General features: G+C 36.4%; 1 protein-coding gene across 1 annotated transcript; it reads left to right on the forward strand.

Moving 5' to 3' along the window:
- The first annotated feature begins 403 nt into the window (after positions 1 to 403).
- On the forward strand, positions 404 to 20,668 carry LOC145126117 (BEACH domain-containing protein C2-like). Its single transcript, XM_079061528.1, has 32 exons — positions 404 to 681; positions 1,064 to 3,087; positions 3,173 to 3,957; positions 4,263 to 4,910; positions 4,993 to 5,127; positions 5,202 to 5,306; positions 5,463 to 5,576; positions 5,927 to 6,003; positions 6,116 to 6,197; positions 6,441 to 6,752; positions 7,923 to 8,533; positions 9,073 to 9,157; positions 9,469 to 9,663; positions 10,497 to 11,063; positions 11,607 to 11,750; positions 11,833 to 12,285; positions 12,924 to 13,069; positions 13,224 to 13,293; positions 13,375 to 13,458; positions 13,983 to 14,039; positions 14,110 to 14,178; positions 14,265 to 14,351; positions 14,434 to 14,550; positions 15,431 to 15,580; positions 15,690 to 15,774; positions 15,873 to 15,993; positions 16,499 to 16,595; positions 16,686 to 16,799; positions 17,710 to 18,079; positions 18,697 to 19,484; positions 20,027 to 20,149; positions 20,261 to 20,668. Exons 2-32 carry the CDS (start codon positions 1,110 to 1,112, stop codon positions 20,333 to 20,335), a joined length of 8,844 nt encoding a protein of 2,947 aa, XP_078917654.1. The 5' UTR covers positions 404 to 681; positions 1,064 to 1,109; the 3' UTR covers positions 20,336 to 20,668.
- The last annotated feature ends 226 nt before the right edge of the window (positions 20,669 to 20,894 follow it).

Raw genomic sequence — 20,894 nt, forward strand, 5'->3', positions numbered from 1 at the left:
TGAAAACAAAACAATAAATTAGGGCTAAGACCGAAAAAATTATCATGGTCTTGCTACATCGTCTACAAACCACCCTCATACCTTAATCGTCACTTCAATCGTATCTCTTTCCATCGGAATCACACAACCTGAAACATGTTATGTAAGGCAGAGACACCGGAGCAGAGCAAAGAGGCGGTAGAAGACGAGATAGTTAATTGTTGTGTGTTTGAGAGAGGAGAAAGAACGATGGAAGGTATTGGAATGATAAGACGATCAATCAAGATGGTGACCCTGGTGGACTAACTAACCCCATGAATAGTATTGGGTTAGATATATTGTTCATAAGGGGCTTCTTTATATGTATATATTAATAAAAATTACCCAAATAAACACCCAAGCATAGTACAGGGGCCAAAATACATATTGCAGCCCCAAACACAAACGCGGGCTGGTCGACAATCCTCTAAACTCGGTCGTATTAACATCGCCGGAATCAGGTTATTCTTCCTCCTCTATTTCATCCGGTGTTCTTCCGTATCTCCGTGGAAGTGATATTTTGAAGTAGAAAAACCCTCGAAATATTCACGATTTATACCAATCGTCAGCATTAAAACACTGTATAGATCTACACAGTCATTATTGCTCAACATTGATAGCGATCTCACTGCAAAACACTTGATCAGCTTTTAAGAAAATTAGGTAATTTTTTTGGTTTCTACTCTCCTTTTTCCAGTAGTCCATGCGAAAATTCGAAGAGACTCATGTGCCAATGTAAATCTCAAATGCGTATTTAGTGCCATGGCTGAAACTTGAAAATGCTTTTTGATATCGTCATTGTTTTTAGTTCATTTGATGGTTTTAAGATGAGAAGTAAGTTCTGATTTTCTAAAATGTGTGTGAATTAGTGTCTGCATCGCTTTAGATCTCGAATTAGAACATTTATAACTAGTCTTTGGACTTTATTCAGATCCCATGTGTGAATTTCACTTGCAAATAACCTGGATTGAAGTGATTACTGGAGTTCGTTATTTGAAATGTCTTTTCGATCTCTGTAAGTGACTGTGATCGACTCTTCTTTCAGGTGACTGATAAGGATTTGTTAATTGACAACTAATAGCCGTAATATTATGGAAGAAGAAGAAGAAAAACTAGAACACGTAGAAATTTCTTGTGGTGATTCACTTCCTGAAGTAGGTGGAGGCAGTGGGGCGGATTTAAGAGTGGAGACATCTGATTCAGAAATCGGTACTGTTAATATAAACATTGCAGATGTTGTGGGAAGGGTTGATTCTGAAAGTGGATATGTAGATGAGGGCATGTTTGAGCAGGTATCATTAGATAAAGAGAAGATTGTTGCGGATCTGGATAATCTAAGGACCTCATCTGGTGGAAATGGGGAGACATCTGGAGTTTCCATTAAAAGGGGAACAATGGAGGATGATTCTTCACTGGCAGCTGTTCAAGTACACCAGGATAGTAATGTCTCAAGCCGTGGATCAGGGGGAAAATCACCTCAGCTCTCTGAGCAATCATCTGCTCGAACCAGTTATGATTCCCCTTTATATGCATATGGGGATCATGGGCACTCACCTCCAAAACCTAAACCAAAACCCATGCCAAATGTTTCACCTGAGCTTTTGCATTTGGTGGATTCTGTTATCATGGGGAAGGCAGAAAGCATGGAGAGCTTGAAGAACATAGTAAGCGGTGTAGAAAGCTTTGGGGATGGGGAAGAGGCAGAAAGCATCGCGTTATTAGTGGTTGATTCACTTCTTGCCACAATGGGTGGCGTTGAATCTTTTGAGGAAGATGAGGATAATAACCCACCTAGTGTCATGTTGAACTCCAGAGCTGCTGTGGTATCAGGCGAGCTTATTCCTTGGCTTCCATGGTTATCAGATACTGTCGGTTTCATGTCCCCAAGAACACGTATGGTTCGTGGATTGCTTGCTATTTTGCAAGCTTGTACAAGAAACAGAGCTATGTGTTGTTCATCAGGTTTGCTAGGGGTCCTTTTGCAGTCAGCTGAGAAGATTTTTCTTGATGATTCAAGTAAGCAATTGAAATGGGATGGAACTCCGTTATGTTCCTGTATCCAATACTTAGCTGGACATTCCCTTAGTGTAACGGATCTGAACAAGTGGTTTTCCACAATTACAAGAACAATCAACACTCCATGGGCAGCTCGATTAATGCTTTGTATGGAGAGGGCTTTGGGCAGCAAAGAGTCAAGGGGTCCAATGTCTTCATTTGAATTTGATGGTGAAAGCTCTGGTTTACTTGGTCCAGGAGAGAGCCGTTGGCCTTTCCCTAATGGGTACGCGTTCGCGACTTGGATTTATATCGAATCATTTGCAGACACTTTAAACACAGCTACTGCTGCTGCAGCCATTGCTGCAGCAGCAGCAGCTAAATCAGGGAAATCATCAGCTGTGTCTGCAGCTGCTGCAGCCAGTGCACTAGCGGGTGAAGGCATGGCACACATGCCTCGGCTTTTCAGTTTCTTATCTGCTGATAATCAGGGAATGGAAGCGTATTTTCACGCTCAGTTTTTGGTGGTTGAAAGTGGTAGTGGGAAGGGTAGGAAGGCCTCTTTACATTTTACCCATGCATTTAAGCCACAATGTTGGTATTTTATTGGTCTTGAGCATACTTCCAAACAAGGGTTACTTGGTAAGGCAGAAAGTGAACTGAGATTGTACATTGATGGAACCTTGTATGAAAGTCGTCCTTTTGAGTTCCCTCGAATCTCTAAGCCACTTGCGTTTTGCTGCATTGGGACAAATCCACCACCAACAATGGCTGGTTTGCAGAGACGAAGGCGTCAATGCCCTTTGTTTGCTGAGATGGGACCCGTGTATATCTTTAAAGAACCAATTGGGCCGGAGAGGATGGGCCAGTTGGCTTCTAGAGGTGGAGATGCACTTCCATCATTTGGTAATGCTGCAGGTTCACCATGGTTATCGACATTTTCTCATGTGCAAAAGGTTTCAGAAGAAAGTGCACGTTTAGATGCAGACATTGCAGGCTGCCTGCACCTTCTATACCATCCTAGTCTACTAAGTGGTCGTTTCTGCCCCGATGCTTCACCTTCTGGCGCTGCAGGTTTTATAAATTTCTTATATTGTAACGATTACTAAGGGCAAAAACGTAATTTTGGTGCCTGAAAAGATACTTGTTTTTGTTTCAGGAATGCTCAGACGACCTGCTGAGGTGCTTGGGCAAGTACATGTAGCTACAAGGATGCGGCCTGCAGAAGCTTTATGGGCTTTAGCATATGGGGGTCCAATGTCTTTACTTCCATTTGTAGTAAGCAAAGTTGATAATAAAAGTTTGGAGTTACAAAAGGGCGATCTTGCTTTGTCAGTAGCCACAACTGCTCTTGCTGCACCAATATTTAGGATTATGTCACTTGCAATTCAACATCCAGGTAACAATAACGAGCTGTGTCGTACTAAAGGGCCAGAGGTTTTGTCAGTTATCTTAACCTATCTTCTACAAACTTTATCATCACTTGATTGTTCCAAGCATGGAGTGGGTGATGAGGAAATCGTTGCAGCAATTGTTTCTTTATGTCAATCCCAGAAGAATAATCATGCACTTAAAGTGCAGCTTTTCAGTACACTTTTACTGGATTTGAAAATTTGGAGTTTATGTAGCTACGGGTTACAGAAGAAGCTTTTGTCTTCTTTAGCTGATATGGCATTCACAGAGGCTTCTGTGATGCGTGATGCAAAAGCTATTCAGACTCTTCTTGATGGATGCAGGAGATGTTATTGGACAATTCGTGAAAAGGATTCTGTAAATACTATATCTATTAATGGAGCCACACGTCCGGTTGGTGAAGTGAATGCTTTAGTTGATGAGCTTTTAGTGCTTATTGAACTTCTTGTGGGGGCCGCTCCTCCTTCAATGGCCGTGGACGATATTCGTTGTCTACTCGGCTTCCTGGTTGATTCTCCACAACCAAATCAGGTAATAATATTATAATGTACAACATAATTTTATGAGTAAATTACAAAATGGCTCTTGTGCTTTCTATTTTTACCGTGTTTAGTCAAAAATTGAATTCTTCTTCAGTTTCAGTCCTTGGAACCTTGAAATAAAGACTAAAATCGATATGAAACCTTGAAATTAGAACCAAAAATGAAAAATGCATCAACTTTGGACTAAACACGGTAAACATCAGAAAGCACATAGACCATTTTTGTAATGTACTCTAGTTTTGAAGAGAATAATATCAAGTGAAAAACATTCTAATATTTGTTTTTTTTTTTTAGGTTGCAAGGGCATTGCACTTGATATATAGGTTGGTAGTACAACCAAAAGCTTCTAGAGCTCAAACATTTGCAGAAGCATTTATCTCATGTGGTGGCATAGAAACACTTCTTGTCCTATTGCAACGGGAAGCAAAAGCTGGAGATTATGACGTACCATTACCAGACCCTTTGGTCAATGATGAAGAATCTAAAGCCAATGGTGGCGATGGTTTGGAAAATAGCAATAATGATGAATTGTCATCTAATGAACCTCAGACTCATACCAGTGTCAATACCATTCTCATAGGGTCTAGAATCGAAAGCAAGTCCTCAGTCTCTGAGAGTCAGTTAAAAAAGATTTTGGGTGGTATAAATTTTTCCATCAGTGCTGACAATGCAAGGAACAATGTGTACAATGTTGACAAAAGTGATGGTATTGTCGTTGCAATAATTGGGCTATTTGGTGCTTTAGTTATTTCTGGACATCTAAAGTCCGGATCTCAAGCTTCTAATGATATGACACGTGGCATGCATCGGTTGCTTGAGGGAGGGGGTACCATGTTTGAAGATAAAGTTTCACTTCTACGTTATGCTTTGCAAAGGGCTTTTCAGGCAGCGCCTAACAGGCTTATGACTAACAATGCCTACCTGGCTTTATTGGGCGCCTCGGTATGACTTCATATTCAGTATTGTATCTATGAATTTTTTTTCTCCTTTTAACAAACTAAAAAAGAATATCTTTTTGTACCAGTTAAATGCATCCACAACAGATGAGGGACTGAACTTCTATGACTCACAACATCGCTTTGAGCACTCACAGCTTCTGGTGGTTCTTTTGAGTTCACTTCCACATGCACCAAAGACTTTTCAATGTCGCGCATTACAGGTACTGCTGTTTCCATTTATACCCTTGTCCCTGAAAAATCTATTTTGTATATTTACTTCTCCTTTTGATTTCAGGATCTTCTGATTTTGGCTTGCAGTCATGCTGAAAATAGAAACAGGCTCACTAAGATGGATGAATGGCCTGAATGGATCTTGGAAATTCTTATTTCTAATTACGAGGTGACATTATATTAAATATTAACTATCACCACCCGAATTTATTTTTTCTTGCAACTGATACAAGTATAGTAAATTTGGAACTTGTTCCTCTAAAAGATTATGCACTTCATTTTTCATTTCATTTTAAATGATATATATGCATGCTTGTTCCTACAGACGTCTGGGAAGAACGCTTCAATGTCTTCAAGCTTCAGAGATGTTGAAGACCTTGTACACAGTTTCCTCGTTATCATGTTAGAGCATTCCATGCGTCAGAAGGACGGATGGAAGGTAGATATCAGTGATATTGATTGTGGTCCATAAGTTTTCTTTTATAAGCTTTCTTTGATACCTTTCTGAATTTACATAATTTTTCTTTTATCCATTCCCAAATTTACATCTTTTCCCATTAACTATTATTACAAGATGTTCATGATGATATTGTTTTTGGTCCATATGTATTCTCCATTTTGTCTTCTTAAGGAGTATTTTTGGTATTTGGCTTTTAGTCAAATATTTTTATTAAACTACACCCCCTTCTTGTTTCCCTTTATTGCCAAAGTTGATTGAAGCATGTGTAGTCTGAACTTTCAATCACTATCAGTTCATTTATATTGTTTGGTCATACTTCCCTTTGACAGGATATTGAAGCTACAATTCATTGTGCAGAGTGGCTTTCTATGGTAGGTGGATCTAGCACAGGAGAACAGCGCAAAAGGTATACCATTCCATTCACTACAAACACACACATACACTTTTACATATGACTACTGACTATATGTAATGCTGCTTCATTTAATTAACTTCTCTAATATTGGTTAATTTGACAGACGTGAGGAATCATTGCCCATCTTTAAAAGAAGGCTCTTATGTGGGTTGCTGGACTTTGCTGCTAGGGAGCTGCAGACTCAGGTAGACCTTCTACATCTTAACATTTAGAGTAAATTACAGATTTGGTCCTTATGCTATACCTAAAATTGCAAAATTTTGAAATTGTCCCCATCTCGTCCTCAAGTTTGCATTTCATTGCGGATATGGTTCCTGACACATATAAAATGACTTCAAAATTTGAACTGAACTTGTGATTTTGAGTAAAACACAGGGACTAAGTTTGTAATTGACTCTAATATTTATATTTTCCTTCCTCCCTTGCAGACTCAAGTGATTGCTGCAGCAGCTGCTGGTGTTGCTGCTTATGGATTACCACCAGAGGTTTCTAAGGCAGAAGCAGAGAATGCTGCTCAACTTTCTGTGGCTTTGGTTGAGAATGCAATTGTGGTGTTAATGCTTGTTGAAGATCATTTACGCCTACAAAGCAAGCTTTTTAGTTTTTCCCTCGTTCAAGGGGGTTCTGGCTCTTCTCTTCCATCTGTGGTTCGTGTTGGTAACAGCACAAATCTCCCCACAATCCCAGAACCACTTGAAGCACGGGCGTCTTCTAATGACTCTAGAACTCTTCCCCTTGATGTACGTTTGCACTTACTTCCATGGTTACCATGCTGATGTGTCATTCCATTTTCGTTAACATGTTACCCCTTAGGGAGGAGGGAGTCATTCCCTCCCAACCCACTGCCACATCACTTTTTCTCTTTTATTTTTCTTCATCTTTCCGAACCCACAACACACGGAAACCGTATCTTTTTGAACCCACTCAACCCACTCAATTAAAAAAAAATACAAAACAATCAAATGTAAAATCTTAATTAGCAATATAGTTATCGGCGGTACCACTCCTGCTTCAACGAGTGGGTTGATTGGTTTCACTAACCCACATCATCATCTCTCTCTACTTTCTCTTTCTTATTTTCTCTTGTACCATGTGTTTTAAAACTTGTACCTTAGTTGTTTTGTATTTTTATTAATTGAGTGGGTTCAAAAAGATAGGATTTCCGTGTGTTGTGGGTTGGGAAAGATGAAGAAAAAGAAGAGACAAAAATTAATGTGACAGTGGGTTCGGTGGGTAGGGAGGGAACGACTCCCTCCTCCCTTAGGCAGTGTTTGGTATACTGTAATGTAATCAAAGGGGAACGGAATGGAAAAAACATGTTTGTTTGCCACAAAGGAATGGAATGGAACGGAACATTCCTCACAGAATGTGATTCCTTCTCATGAGCTGATTTTCGTTCCATGGGGGAAGGGTGTTATTTTATTATTATTTTTTTTCATTCCTTGAAGGAATGGAGTGATATTTTAATTAATAATTACTTTTATTTATATGATCTTCAATAACAATTATATTTTTTAAAAATTTCAAAACTCCAATTTAATCATTTTTGATAAATATTTTTTTTTATTATCATTCTATTTTAAGATTTCATGGTATTTAATTTAATTAAAATTTTTACTTTTGTAAACAGTTTTTTAAAGTTATAAATAAAGTGACCATTCGATGCATATAGTATATATTTCAAACGACACGACATGAAATATGTTTATATAAAAAAATAACATTTTCCTTTATCTATCATTTTACTTCCATTTAGTTTTTAAATTACATATAAGTATATAACAAACAACATGTTCGAATGATTTATTCCATTCCTTACACCGAACCAAACATGATAAAGTAGTGTAATATTCCATTCCATTATACCAGACAAACCCTTAGTTCTAAATCAGTGTTGTTATTCTGAAAAGGTGCTTGCGTCTATGGCCGACACCAAGGGGCAAATCTCAGCAACAGTAATGGAACGGCTTACAGCTGCAGCAGCAGCTGAACCCTATGACTCAGTTTCTTGCGCGTTTGTATCATATGGCAGCTGTGCTGTAGACTTAGCAGAAGGTTGGAAATACAGAAGTAGATTATGGTATGGAGTCGGTCTTCCTTCAAAAGCTTCCGACTTTGGTGGTGGTGGCAGTGGGTGGGACGCCTGGAACTCTTCTTTGGAAAAAGATTCAAATGGTAACTGGATTGAACTCCCTTTAATAAATAAGTGTGTTTCCATGCTACAAGCTTTGTTGTTGGATGAGTCTGGACTTGGTGGTGGTCTTGGTATTGGAGGAGGTTCTGGTACAGGGATGGGAGGCATGGCGGCTCTTTATCAGTTGTTGGATAGTGACCAACCTTTCTTGTGTATGCTTCGGATGATACTTGTTTCCATGAGGGAAGAAGATGATGGTGAAAGTAATATGCTTACAAGGAATCTTAGTGTTGATGAAGGGTCGCTTGAAGATAAGATTGTTCCATCATCATTAGAAAATAGTCCACGGACATCAATGAGGCAGCCCCGTTCTGTGTTATTGTGGAGGTATGCCTATTTTATAAAGGGAAATTGCTGAGAATAGCAACGTACTTTACTATTGCTATAATGCTATACCAATATGGGCTATGTATTTTAGTTTTTACTCATAATAGCAATGTACTTACATTTTGCTACCATTATGGGTATTGCAGTTTATTTGTTACATATTGCTATTATCGGTAAAAAAGAAAATGCAAGCGCGTTGCTAATATGTGTAAAGAAAATGCAAGTACATTAATTTGATGAGTCACTATTGCTATTATCAGTACAAAATGTAAGTAGTTGCTATTATCGGTAAATAAATGCAAGTATATTGTTATTATGAGTAAAAAATAAAGTACATTGCCTATATTGGTAAAAAGAGTAAAGTATGTTGCTGTTTTCTGCAATTTGCTCTTTTATAAATCATCTTGATTTAATGAAGCTTCAATAAGTTCAATTTTCTCTTTGCTCAATGCTCATTCTAGTTATTCTTTGTGTATATATTTTCGTAAGTCATTTGAGGCTTTGATGGGTGAACTAACTTTTTCATTGATGATGAACAGCGTGCTTTCACCCCTCTTGAACATGCCAATTTCCGAGTCCAAGCGACAGAGAGTGTTGGTTGCATCTTCCGTCTTATATTCCGAGGTTTTTTCAAACATATAGAAATTCTTTTAACTTTTTTTTTCTCCTAAATTGTTCCTTATACGCTTCCCTTCCTGTGAAAACCGCAATCATTGACTTGGCACATTGTTTAAGAAAACGTTTGACTAGTTATCAAATATCTCAAGCACCTTTCGCTAAGGAGAAAATAAAAATTTCTAGTGGACCGAAATCAACAGCACCATTTCCTTGTAATGATTGGGGAGGGGTAAATAAGTAATTTTAACTTGGTTTTCATGGGACAGAGGGAGCAATCTTTTATCCTTGTCTTGTTATCTTATGAAATGCATTCGTAGGTGTGGCATGCGGTTAGCAGGGACAGGGTCCCTCTCAGAAAACAGTATCTAGAAGCTATTTTGCCTCCCTTTGTTTCTATTTTAAGGAGATGGCGACCTTATTTAGCTGGAATTCATGAGCTTGTTGCCACCGATGGTTTGAATCCTCTGGCTGTCGATGACCCAGCCTTAGCTGCTGATGCACTGCCTATAGAGGTGAAATTTACTAAATTGGCTGATTATAAACTTTTGTTATTAATACTAGGGGTTTTAAATTCCATGGCTTCATTAAACAATTTCCATATCAGCAACATGTAGTTGGTCTCTTGGTTTTCTCTGTTCGATACCTAAATGCAAATTGCAATAAATAGTAACACACACTCTCATTTCATTTAATTTGGTCACTGGACTTTAAAAATAGTTTCTGAAACCATCCACTTTTAGATAAATGTTGTAAAAATAACGCAACTTTGCGAAACTGTTATAAAAACTGTTCAACTTGTCAGCATGTTACATGGTTCTTTTTCTAAATGATCCAGAATATTCAAGGGTAAATTACAGAAGAACCATTATATTTTGGGCATTTTTATGTTTTAATCACTTATACTCTTAATATTCATATCAAACAATAAAAATTCCAGACATTTTTCCAAATTAACCATTTTGACATGATATAACAGGACAAAATTGTTACTTTAGAAATTACCAACAAAAATATTGGTGAAAGCTGATATAGCTGCTCAAAATGGTTAGTTTGAAAAAATGTTTGAAACTTATATGGTTTCATTGGAAAAAATAAAATATACCGGTTAAACAGCAAAACTACAAGATATATTGTTTTTTTTTTGTTTGTTTGTAAATTTCCCAATAACCAATTTGGAAAAGTTAAGCGGTTAACTCAATAGTTTTCAAAGTCCAATGACCAAATCAGAAGCAAAGTGAAATCATCTTGTTAATTTTCCTGATAATAAATAAATGTTTATTTACTTTCTACTTGTACATGTCATCATATTTGCCAAAACTTTTAACACTTGAAGTCATGCAATCAGGGTGCTCTTGCTATGATCTCGCCTGGATGGGCTGCTGCTTTTGCATCTCCACCTGCTGCATTGGCTCTAGCAATGATTGCTGCAGGTGCTGGTGGAGGTGAAGCTGCTACTCCTGCAACAGCCGTGCATCATCTAAAACGTGACTCTTCTGTAGTCGATAGAAAGCCAGTTAGACTTCAATCTTTTTCTAGCTTTCGAGAACCAATGGAGGCAGCTAACAAGTCGTCGTCATCATCATCATCATCATCATCTGTAAAAGACAAGGCTGCTGCAAAAGCAGCAGCACTAGCTGCTGCTCGTGATCTTGAACGCAATGCAAAGATTGGTTCTGGAAGAGGTCTGAGTGCTGTTGCAATGGCTACAGCTGCACAAAGACGGAATAGAAGTGATATGGATCGTGTAAAGAGATGGAATGTTTCTGAAGCAATGGGAACTGCTTGGATGGAATGTTTGCCATCTGCTGACAACAAACCAGTTTATAAGAAAGATCTGAATGCTCTTTCGTATAAATTTATTGCAGTTTTAGTTGGAAGCTTAGCTCTAGCAAGAAACTTGCAACGATCGGAGGTAAAGTTTTCAAAGCACTATGTCCGCATAAGAATACCATTGAAAGTAAGAAAAAGCTTGTATTAGAAAAATGAAACTAGGATGCTATAATAAACAAATAATTGATAGTACGTTGCTGTTTCTTGCTTTGAACCCTAAAAAATGATGATGCACCCCGTTAATTGTAAGAAACATATATATAGTTGAGCACTGAGCACAATGATCTTTGAAACATATAGCTTCCACCAATGATCTTGGATGAGTACTTCAAAGTTGGAACCAAAATAGATTACAACATAGGGCTAAATGCAACAATATTATACTTACAGTCTTTTTCTTATCAAGGCATTGTATTTTACAAATCTTTAAATTATAGCATTGTACATCAATTTTTTTTTTGTTATTAGGACATTTACCTGATTATAGCAGTGAAAATTGTTTTCTATTTGGATGACATTGCTATAATTGGTTAAAATTTTAAAGTAGGATGTTGTAATAGGAAGAAATGAAAGTAGGATACTATAATGAACAGCTTAGGAATCTAATCTGAATCATATTTTTCAGGTTGATAGACGTGCTCAAGTTGATTCCATTGCTAGGCATCGTGCACTCACTGGCATACGCGCCTGGCGGAAACTCATCCATTACTTGATAGAAACAAAATGTCTCTTTGGGCCCATCAGTGAAAATCTTTACAATCCTGAGCGAGTATGTTCATGGCCATGGCCTTAATTATCTTTCTAATTGCTTTCTCATGTAAGTTTTACATATCTAAAACTATATTTTATAGATTTTTTGGAAGCTAGATCACATGGAAAGTTCTACAAGGATGCGAACATGTCTGAGGAGGGATTTTGAGGGATCAGATCATTTTGGTGCTGCTGCAGATTTTGAAGATCATGTGGAACCGAAACATGATAAAGAGAATGTAGTCAGTCCTAAAGCTTCTATTTTGCCTTCAGAAGCTATTTCAATAGAATTAGTCAATGAGGATGATGAACAAGAAGATTTTGGTAATGTGGAGGGAAAGACGGATGATATTCAAGCAAGGCAATCTGGGAACGCAGAGCAGCCATTGCAAGTGCCAGATTCTACAGCGTCTCAAGTTGGGAATGATGAAGATTTTGGGAGTTCATCATCAGTTGGCCCTGGTTATATTCCAAGTGAGGATGACGAAAGAGTTATTCTTGAGATTTCAGCATCTATGGTCCGGCCATTAAAGGTTTGGCAAGGAACATTTCAGGTAAGCTTTAATTGTCATTTGACTCATTTGCAAATTGCAATATGCTTCAAGAATATATATGGTACTTCCTTTGGCTCATGTAAATTGCAACACTTACCTTTTCTGTGGTGTCCCATGGCAATGACAGTAGTTTCTTAATTTATATTTTAGTGAAGGGTATTCTAGCCATTTTCTTGGGACGAAATGGGTATTTTAGTATTTTACACCTTTCATTCTCAAAATAACTAACTGCAAAACTTTTTAATGTGTAGCAGTATGTTATGACCTTTGGCCTATGACCATAAAGTGGATTGTCCTAAAATGGAAAAGTGAACAAGTAGTTAGTATTGGCTTTGAGTAAAATGTTTGTTTCTGTACTTGCCTTTTCAGACAATGATTGAAATTCCTTACTATTTATAAATAACCATGAAATAAACATATGCTAATTTCATATAGTAAAAAAGAGAACTTAGGTCTAATTTTGTTTTGGCCATTCAACATTTTCGTTTTATGGGTCCTATGATATTGTGTGATAAGAGATAACGGATAGAAATGGTATAAACAAACAGAACAACTTCTATACTCGGCATCTTTTATGCATGTGCTATTCTCTTACTATCTGAACTTTTATTAAACACATGTGTGATGTTTGTTTCCAGATAACAACGAAAAAGATCAACTTTCTTCTTAACAAATCTGAGGGCAATGTCCTTGAGGATGGATTGGATAATAAAACTGAAAGCAAAGTTGAAGATAAGGATCGGAGTTGGTTAATGTCTTGTCTTCATCAAGTATACAGCAGGAGGTCAGATGAACAGCTTATTATTTTTCACTTTTATCTAATGATTATTTTAAGATAAAATGATGGTTCATCTGTCGCAATCTTTGTGTTTTATAGTACATCTTTCTACTTCCTTCTTTGGTTGTTACTCACCTCACAGTTAATACTGCTATGACAGATATCTCCTAAGAAGAAGTGCTCTGGAATTGTTTATGGTTGACCGGTCAAATTTCTTCTTTGATTTTGGGGTATTTACCATCACAATTTCATCTCTATAACTATATTGGTGACATTCTACTTATAAAGTGGTTTAATGTTTCTTGCTTCAGACTATGGAGGGTAGGAGGAGTGCGTATCGAGCCATTGTTCAAGCACATCCTTCTCATTTGAACAATATATACTTGGCTACCCAGGTTTTTATGTTTTTTCCTTTCTGTGACTTGGACCATATATGTCAATTTGTTAACCAAATCGAGAAAAATTATATTAGCTTTATGAATCATTAATCATGAACTGAATCATACATAACGTTTCTAAAAATAAGCATTCTAGTAATTTTTAAACAGAATATACTGAGGAGGATGATACCCGTTGTCTTGTCATATTAATTGCTTTTGCTTATTAGGACTTCACAAGATACTTCCTATTACAGCATTGTACTTTGAGAAATCTACCTGATTATAGCAATGCCATCCAAATACAGAGCAAAATTTCATTGCTAAGTTGGGTAGATTTTTCAAAGTACAAAGTCCTAATAAGAAAGAAATTGAGTACAACGCTTTAATAAGAAAAAAAATTGAAAAAAGAATGTTTTGTAATAGAAATAAATGCGAGTAGGATGCTAAAATAAGCATATAAATGAAAGTATGTTGCTATTTCTCACCAAAACTTACTTTATTTGAGGACTCATATCACTGTGCTTTAATCTTTTCCTTAGAGACCGGATCAACTTCTCAAAAGGACTCAACTTATGGAACGTTGGGCAAGATGGGAGGTACAATAAAGAATAAAATATGTCTTTTGTCCATTTATAAAAATTCAGCTTCTCACTTCAAATTTTGCAGATCAGCAACTTTGAATATCTAATGCAACTCAACACACTGGCTGGGCGTAGTTATAATGACATCACTCAGGTGAATATAATAAAATAACAAACGTTCTTAATTATCTAATCCAAATGCCTGGACTTCATTTATTATAACTTTTCTTTTTCATGCAGTACCCTGTTTTCCCATGGATTCTTTCGGATTACAAATCAACGCATTTGGATCTTGCAAATCCCTCATCTTACCGAGATCTATCGAAGGTCACAACGCTTTGCTTTTTCTTTTTAAACAGATTTTAGGATGAGATGTTGATTATTGACCCTGATATTATATTTTTTGCAGCCTGTTGGAGCACTAAATGATGATCGGTTGAAAAAGATTCAGGAGAGATACTACAGCTTCAACGATACTGTCATACCCAAGTTCCATTACGGTTCCCATTATTCAAGTGCCGGGACAGTAAGTTTTCTAATCACTTTCTTATTGATTTACGGGATGGTTTATATACGGGGTTAAGTGCATGAAATAGCAATGTACTTTCATTGATTTGTTTATAATAGTATGTACTATCTTATCATTTCTTTCTGTTTCAACATGTACTTTGAAAAGTCCATGCAATGATAGCAATGTCATACAAACACAACAATTTTCAGCTATAATTGTGTTGGTTTTTTCAAAGTATAACGTCTTGCTGAAAACAAGTTGAAAGTACAATGATATAATTGGGCAAGTTTTGCAAAATACAGTGCCTTAATAAGACAAAAATCCGGAAGTACAATGCTGTAATAGAAAGGAATGAAAGTAGGATGCTATGATACATAAATAAAGAAAGTAAGTTGCTAGTCCTTATATATATGGAATAAGATGCAATAATTCAGATATTATTATCATCACAAATCTAGGCTCTATTCCTTTTGTATCATTTACTTCCATTCTCCATAACGGTCTCCTCGCATCAAGTTAATGGGACCTACAAATACATATTCATTTCTCCTCATGTCATATAATTAAATATGCTATTGAAGGAAAACTATTTTTTCTGCCATTGTAGTCAACAAACATATATTTTTTTTTGCCACTAATCAGTTTGCTAGGATATATATTTTATTTGGTCATCCTGCCTCATAGTCCAATCACTTTTTGTTCATCATTCCTGTTTCTGATAAAATCTCACTTTAAGAGATATTTGGCCTTAATGAGCCTTGACTATAACATCATATTGATGAAAGGGTAAACTAGCCAAATTACTCTAGTTTTCCCAGAGTCTTTTTTAATGACGTTATGACCCTTTCGATCAACAGTGTGCAAGTGTAAAACTAAACTTGCTTCTTTGTGACAGGTCTTGTATTACCTCATGCGAGTGGAGCCATTTACTACTCTCTCAATTCAATTACAAGGTGGAAAGTTTGATCATGCAGACAGAATGTTTTTAGATATTCCTGCTACTTGGAATGGTGTTATGGAGGACATGAGTGACGTGAAAGAATTGGTACAAATACATAACAAAACTACAAAATTGATCTTTTGTTTGTTGTAGAAAAGGTTTTAGCTTCTTATGTCAAAATGTAGAATAAAACCTGCTTTTCTTTTTGTCTTAGGTTCCTGAGCTGTTTTACCTTCCAGAGATATTATTAAATGAAAATTCGATTGATTTTGGTACCACGCAACTTGGAGATAAGCTAGGTATGGACTATGAACTTTAATTGATCACTTTTTTTTTATTATTTTTTTATTCTTCTGTTTTAAGGGTTGTAATTTGATTCTATTGTTTTACTTTTCAGATTGTGTTAAGCTTCCTCCTTGGGCCGAAAACCCTGTTGATTTTGTGCATAAGCATCGCATGGCTCTTGAGAGTGAGCATGTCTCTGCACATTTACATGAATGGATAGATCTCATATTCGGGTGAGCTCTACTTCATTCATATTCTTATAGTGCTGGGTTTTATTTTGTTTTGATGTTTTGACTTTGTAAAAGGTTGAAATAAATCAATTTGGATGCTAGTCTTGTATGCCATTTACATTCTTCTTCATTTTGTGGGTTCCATCAAATTTCTGATATATTGAACCCATTATCATATCTTCATTTCTCCTTGCACCATATAAACATGCAAAGAATTTTAAGGTGTTTGGATGTGCATTTTGTAAGAAATTATTGCAACTCAAAAGAAATAAATCATAATCAAATAATCAGTTGATTAAAACTGGAGATTGGTCATTTTTATGTGGAACTTAACAATTGGTTTCCTTGAGCAACTTGTGTTTTAGATTTCCAGATCTGATTATTTTGACCTTAATAATCAGAATTTTTCCCGAAACATCATAACTGATTATTTAGTTTAAATGCACATCCAATCACCCTGAAAATACTGTAAGACAACATGACATTTACTCAATTTTTTGTATGTCAGGTATAAGCAGCGAGGAAAAGAAGCTATTTCAGCAAACAATGTATTCTTTTACATCACATATGAAGGGACTGTAGATATAGACAAAATCACGGATCCAGTAAGTCTAATTGTTAGCCGATTAATTAAGTTTTTTTTTTTTTTTTTAATATATTGGTTTTTTATTTCTTTTATTTTTGATCATGAAAAGGTCCAACAACGCGCTATGCAAGATCAAATTGCTTACTTTGGACAAACCCCGTCACAACTTTTAACTACTCCTCACATAAAAAAGATGCCACTTCCAGATGTTCTTCAAATGCAGGTAAAGTTATTAATGTTGTCACTAATATAGTTTCCATGCCCTGTGTATAGTCCTAAGGACATGCATTTGTTTATTACACCCTCCTACTTCTACTTTTTCCTATTACAGTATTGTAGAAAAATCTACTAGATTATTTAATCTCATTTATATGCAAAGAAATTTTCAATGCTATAATTTGGTAGAATTTTCAAAAGACAATGCCCTAAAGAGAAAAGTCGAAAGTACAATTCTATAATTGGGTAGATCTTTCAAAGTACAATGCCATAATAAATAAAAAAAGTGAAGTACAATGCTGTAATAGTAAGAAATGAATGTTCAATATTGTACTCTGAAAAATCTATCCGATATATAGCAATGCCCTGTATATATATAAAGCAATTTTCACTGCTATAATTGGGTAAAATTTTGCATAGTACAAAACTACAAATGTACAATGCCCTAATAATAAAAAAGTTGAAGGTACAATGCTATAATTGTGTAAATCGTTCATATACAAAACAATTTTCACTGCTTTAATTGGGTGTATCTTTCAAAGTACAATGCCTTAATATATTGTTTTTTCTCTAAAGTACAATGTTGTATCAGAAGTAAATGGAAGTACAATGCTATAATTGGGTAGAACTTTCAAAGTACAATGCCTTACTAAGAAAAAAACGGACATACAATTCAATGTCATCCATATACAAAGCAATTTTCACTGCTATAATTTGGCAGATCTTTCAAAGTACAATGCTCTAATAAGAAAACAAAAGTTGAAAGTAGAATGCTATAATTTGGTAGAGCTTTCAAAGTGCAATGCCACAATAAGAAAAAAAAAACGGAAAGTACAATGCTGTAACAGAAAGAAATGAAAGTAGGATGTCATAATACTCAAACAAAAGAAAGTAAGTTGCTATTTCTTGCATTTCAGACCATCTTTCGAAATCCAAAAGAAGTGAAACCATACAATGTTTCATCCCCAGAGCGATGCAATCTACCTGCTTCCGCTATTCGGGCATTTTCAGATTCTCTTGTGATTGTTGATACGGATGCTCCAGCAGCTCATATAGCACAACACAGGTGGCAACCAAATACGCCAGATGGGCAAGGAACTCCGTTCCTGTTCCAACATGCCAAGGCTACTGCAAGCTCAAGTGGTGGAAGTTTCATGCGTATGTTCAAAGGACCATCAGTGTCTGGATCAGATGAATGGCTATATCCACAGGCTCTTGCGTATGCAGCACCAGGTCTTAGAAACTCTTCCATTGTCTGCATCACATATGACAATGAAATCATTACAGGTAAACAACTTTTTCCCTTTGATCATTATATTATATTATATTATTAAAGGTCAAATGGTAAGGCTAAAATATAGAAAAGCTTGATTGAAAAATATAATCCACATCAAGTACATGTAACGTGAGAACAAAATACAGAAAAACACACCTTTACTTTCATCATGTTGTTTTAAGCGGTCAAAAAAGTATGGTGGTTTAAATGTTTAGTCACTACCGAAAATAGTTAAGTGGCTAAATTGATACAGCGTGAAAGTCCAAGTGCTTATCTGTATTTTGCCAGATATGTAACAGATTCTTTTTTGGAATCGCTGAAATAAATGCAATATCTCTCTTTTGGAGAAGTTTCAAGTTAGTAATCATTATAAAATATTGATAGCCTCGATTGTATGGAGCATCCTACTTTTATTCCTTTCTGTTATAGCATTGTACTTTCAATGTTTTTATCAAAGCATTGTACTTCATTTTTTTGCTTATTATGACATTATACTTTGAAAAATCTACCCAAAAATTAGTTTGCATTTGGATGACATTTTCAAAGTAGAATGCTGTAATAAAAAGAAATGGAATTACATTGCTGTTTCTTCCGTTTAAGCCTTTTATATTTTGTGGATTCCAACCAGGTGGACACGTGGACAACAGTGTGAGACTAATATCATCAGATGCTGCAAAAACCCTAGAAATAGCCCGAGGCCATTCCGCACCCGTAACATGCATGTCTCTCTCGCCCGACAGCAACTACCTCGTCACCGGTTCCCGAGACACAATGGTCCTCGTCTGGCGGATCCACCAATCCACCGACCCTCAAAAAACCAGCATCTCCGAATCACCACCCACCTCCACCACACCAACTTCCACTAAATCCACAAACAACAACCTACTTTCATCAGACAAAAACCGCAAACGCCGCATCGAGGGTCCCGTCCAGGTCATCCGGGGGCATTTTGGGGAAGTGGTTTGTTGCTGTGTTGATTCCGATCTTGGAGTCGTTGCTTCATGTTCTGATTCATCGGATGTTTTGCTTCATTCCGTGAGTCGGGGTCGGTTGCTTAGGAGGCTTGATGGTGTGAAGGCACATGTGGTTTGCCTTTCGCCAGCTGGCGTTGTGGTGACTTGGAATCGGTTGTCCTGTACTCTCTCGACTCATACGCTTAATGGGAAGATGATTGCTCAAACTCGGATTCCGGGATCATGCACCGTTAGCTGTATGGAGGTTTCTTCTGATGGTCAAAGTCTTTTGATTGGGTTAAATTCGTCTTCTGGAAATGATGATGTCAGCAGAATCCGGTCCAAAAGGGAAGAAACTGAAAGTGTTGATGGTGATGATGTTGAATTGAATGAAGATGGTGAAGTTGAAAGATTGGAGTTTACATCCCCTTCAGTTTGCTTCCTTAATCTTCATACGCTTGAGGTATTATTAATTTGCAAGTTGTGATTACTGATTTGAATTTGATGAGGTCAAAAAGACTAGGGTTAAATGCAAGAAATAGCAATGTACTTTTGTTGATTATCTTTATAGCATCATACTTTGAAAAGTCTTAACCAATTATTGCATTGGTGGGTAGATTTTTCAAAGTACAATGCTCTAATAAGAAAAATCCGAAAGTAGAATGCCATGATAGAAAGAAATGAAAGTAGGATGCTATATATAATAAAAAACATAAACGAAAGTATGTTGCTACTGCTACTTTCACTCGACCCAAAAAAACAATATTTGGAGTTGAAAAACAAAACAGGGTGTGATTTGTTGGGAATAAAGAAATGGGTTAAATGCAAAGAATTTTTATTGATTCATTTATTAGAGCATCATCTCATGCTTTTATTACAAACAAACATTGTAATCTTAAGGATAAAGCTAAATCTGATTATAGCAAATATCATCCAATCCAAATACAAAGCAATTTTGATGGTAATAAGAAAATAATTGCTGACAAGCATAAAAAACTGTGGCAGGTATTTCACAGTTTGCAGCTGAAAGAAGGGCAAGATATAACAGCAATTGCAATGAATAAGGACAACACAAATCTCTTGGTTTCAACATCCGACAAGCAATTGATTGTCTTCACAGATCCTGCTGTAAGTTGACAAAACTAGCCTTTCTAGAACTTTGATATGGTGATATGACCTGCTGACATGCAGTGTTGACTTACTTTTTGGTTGGTTGGTTGGTGGTAATTGTATTTGTAGTTGAGCTTGAAGGTGGTAGATCAGATGTTGAAGCTTGGTTGGGAGGGTGATGGACTTAGTCCATTCATGAAATAACCATTTTGCGTACTCTTTGACCCTACTACTAGCTGAGTAATGAGGTTGAGTCAACACATTATTTTCTTCAATGATTTTCTTTGTGGTGTAACATAAACATATAATAGGTGAGGTGAGGTGAGGCAACAAGTTGTTGGTAATGGTATATAAACTAGAAAACTATACATCTAGATGTACAATAGACTGACTTACACGTTATGTTATGTTATGTTATGTTATGTGGTATTTGAGTTTGGTGTTGTAAATTTTGAGGTTGTGCACTTTTTGATGTAAAACTAGATGATGGATGATGTTTTGCTATTTGTGAAAGAAAGCTGATTCCTTCCATCTCAATACCTTTTTCATTGCAATGCAGCCAGTATAATTGGATATTATTAGAGTAAATTATAAGTTTTGGTCCCTCTGGGTTTACTTACCTTCCTCTCTTTCTTCTTTGCCATCTATTGTTTCTCCTCCAACCGCCTAGAACTCATCCCTAACTCTCAGCAGTTTGATTTTGGTTCTAAATTTTGTCCTTTCTATTTGTGATTACATCTGTACTTCCCATTTGTGATTATTA

The sequence above is a fragment of the Lactuca virosa genome, chromosome 7 (assembly GCF_052849685.1).
Source record: "Lactuca virosa cultivar CGN04683 chromosome 7, Lactuca_virosa_CGN04683_v6, whole genome shotgun sequence".
Lineage (NCBI taxonomy): Eukaryota > Viridiplantae > Streptophyta > Magnoliopsida > Asterales > Asteraceae > Lactuca > Lactuca virosa.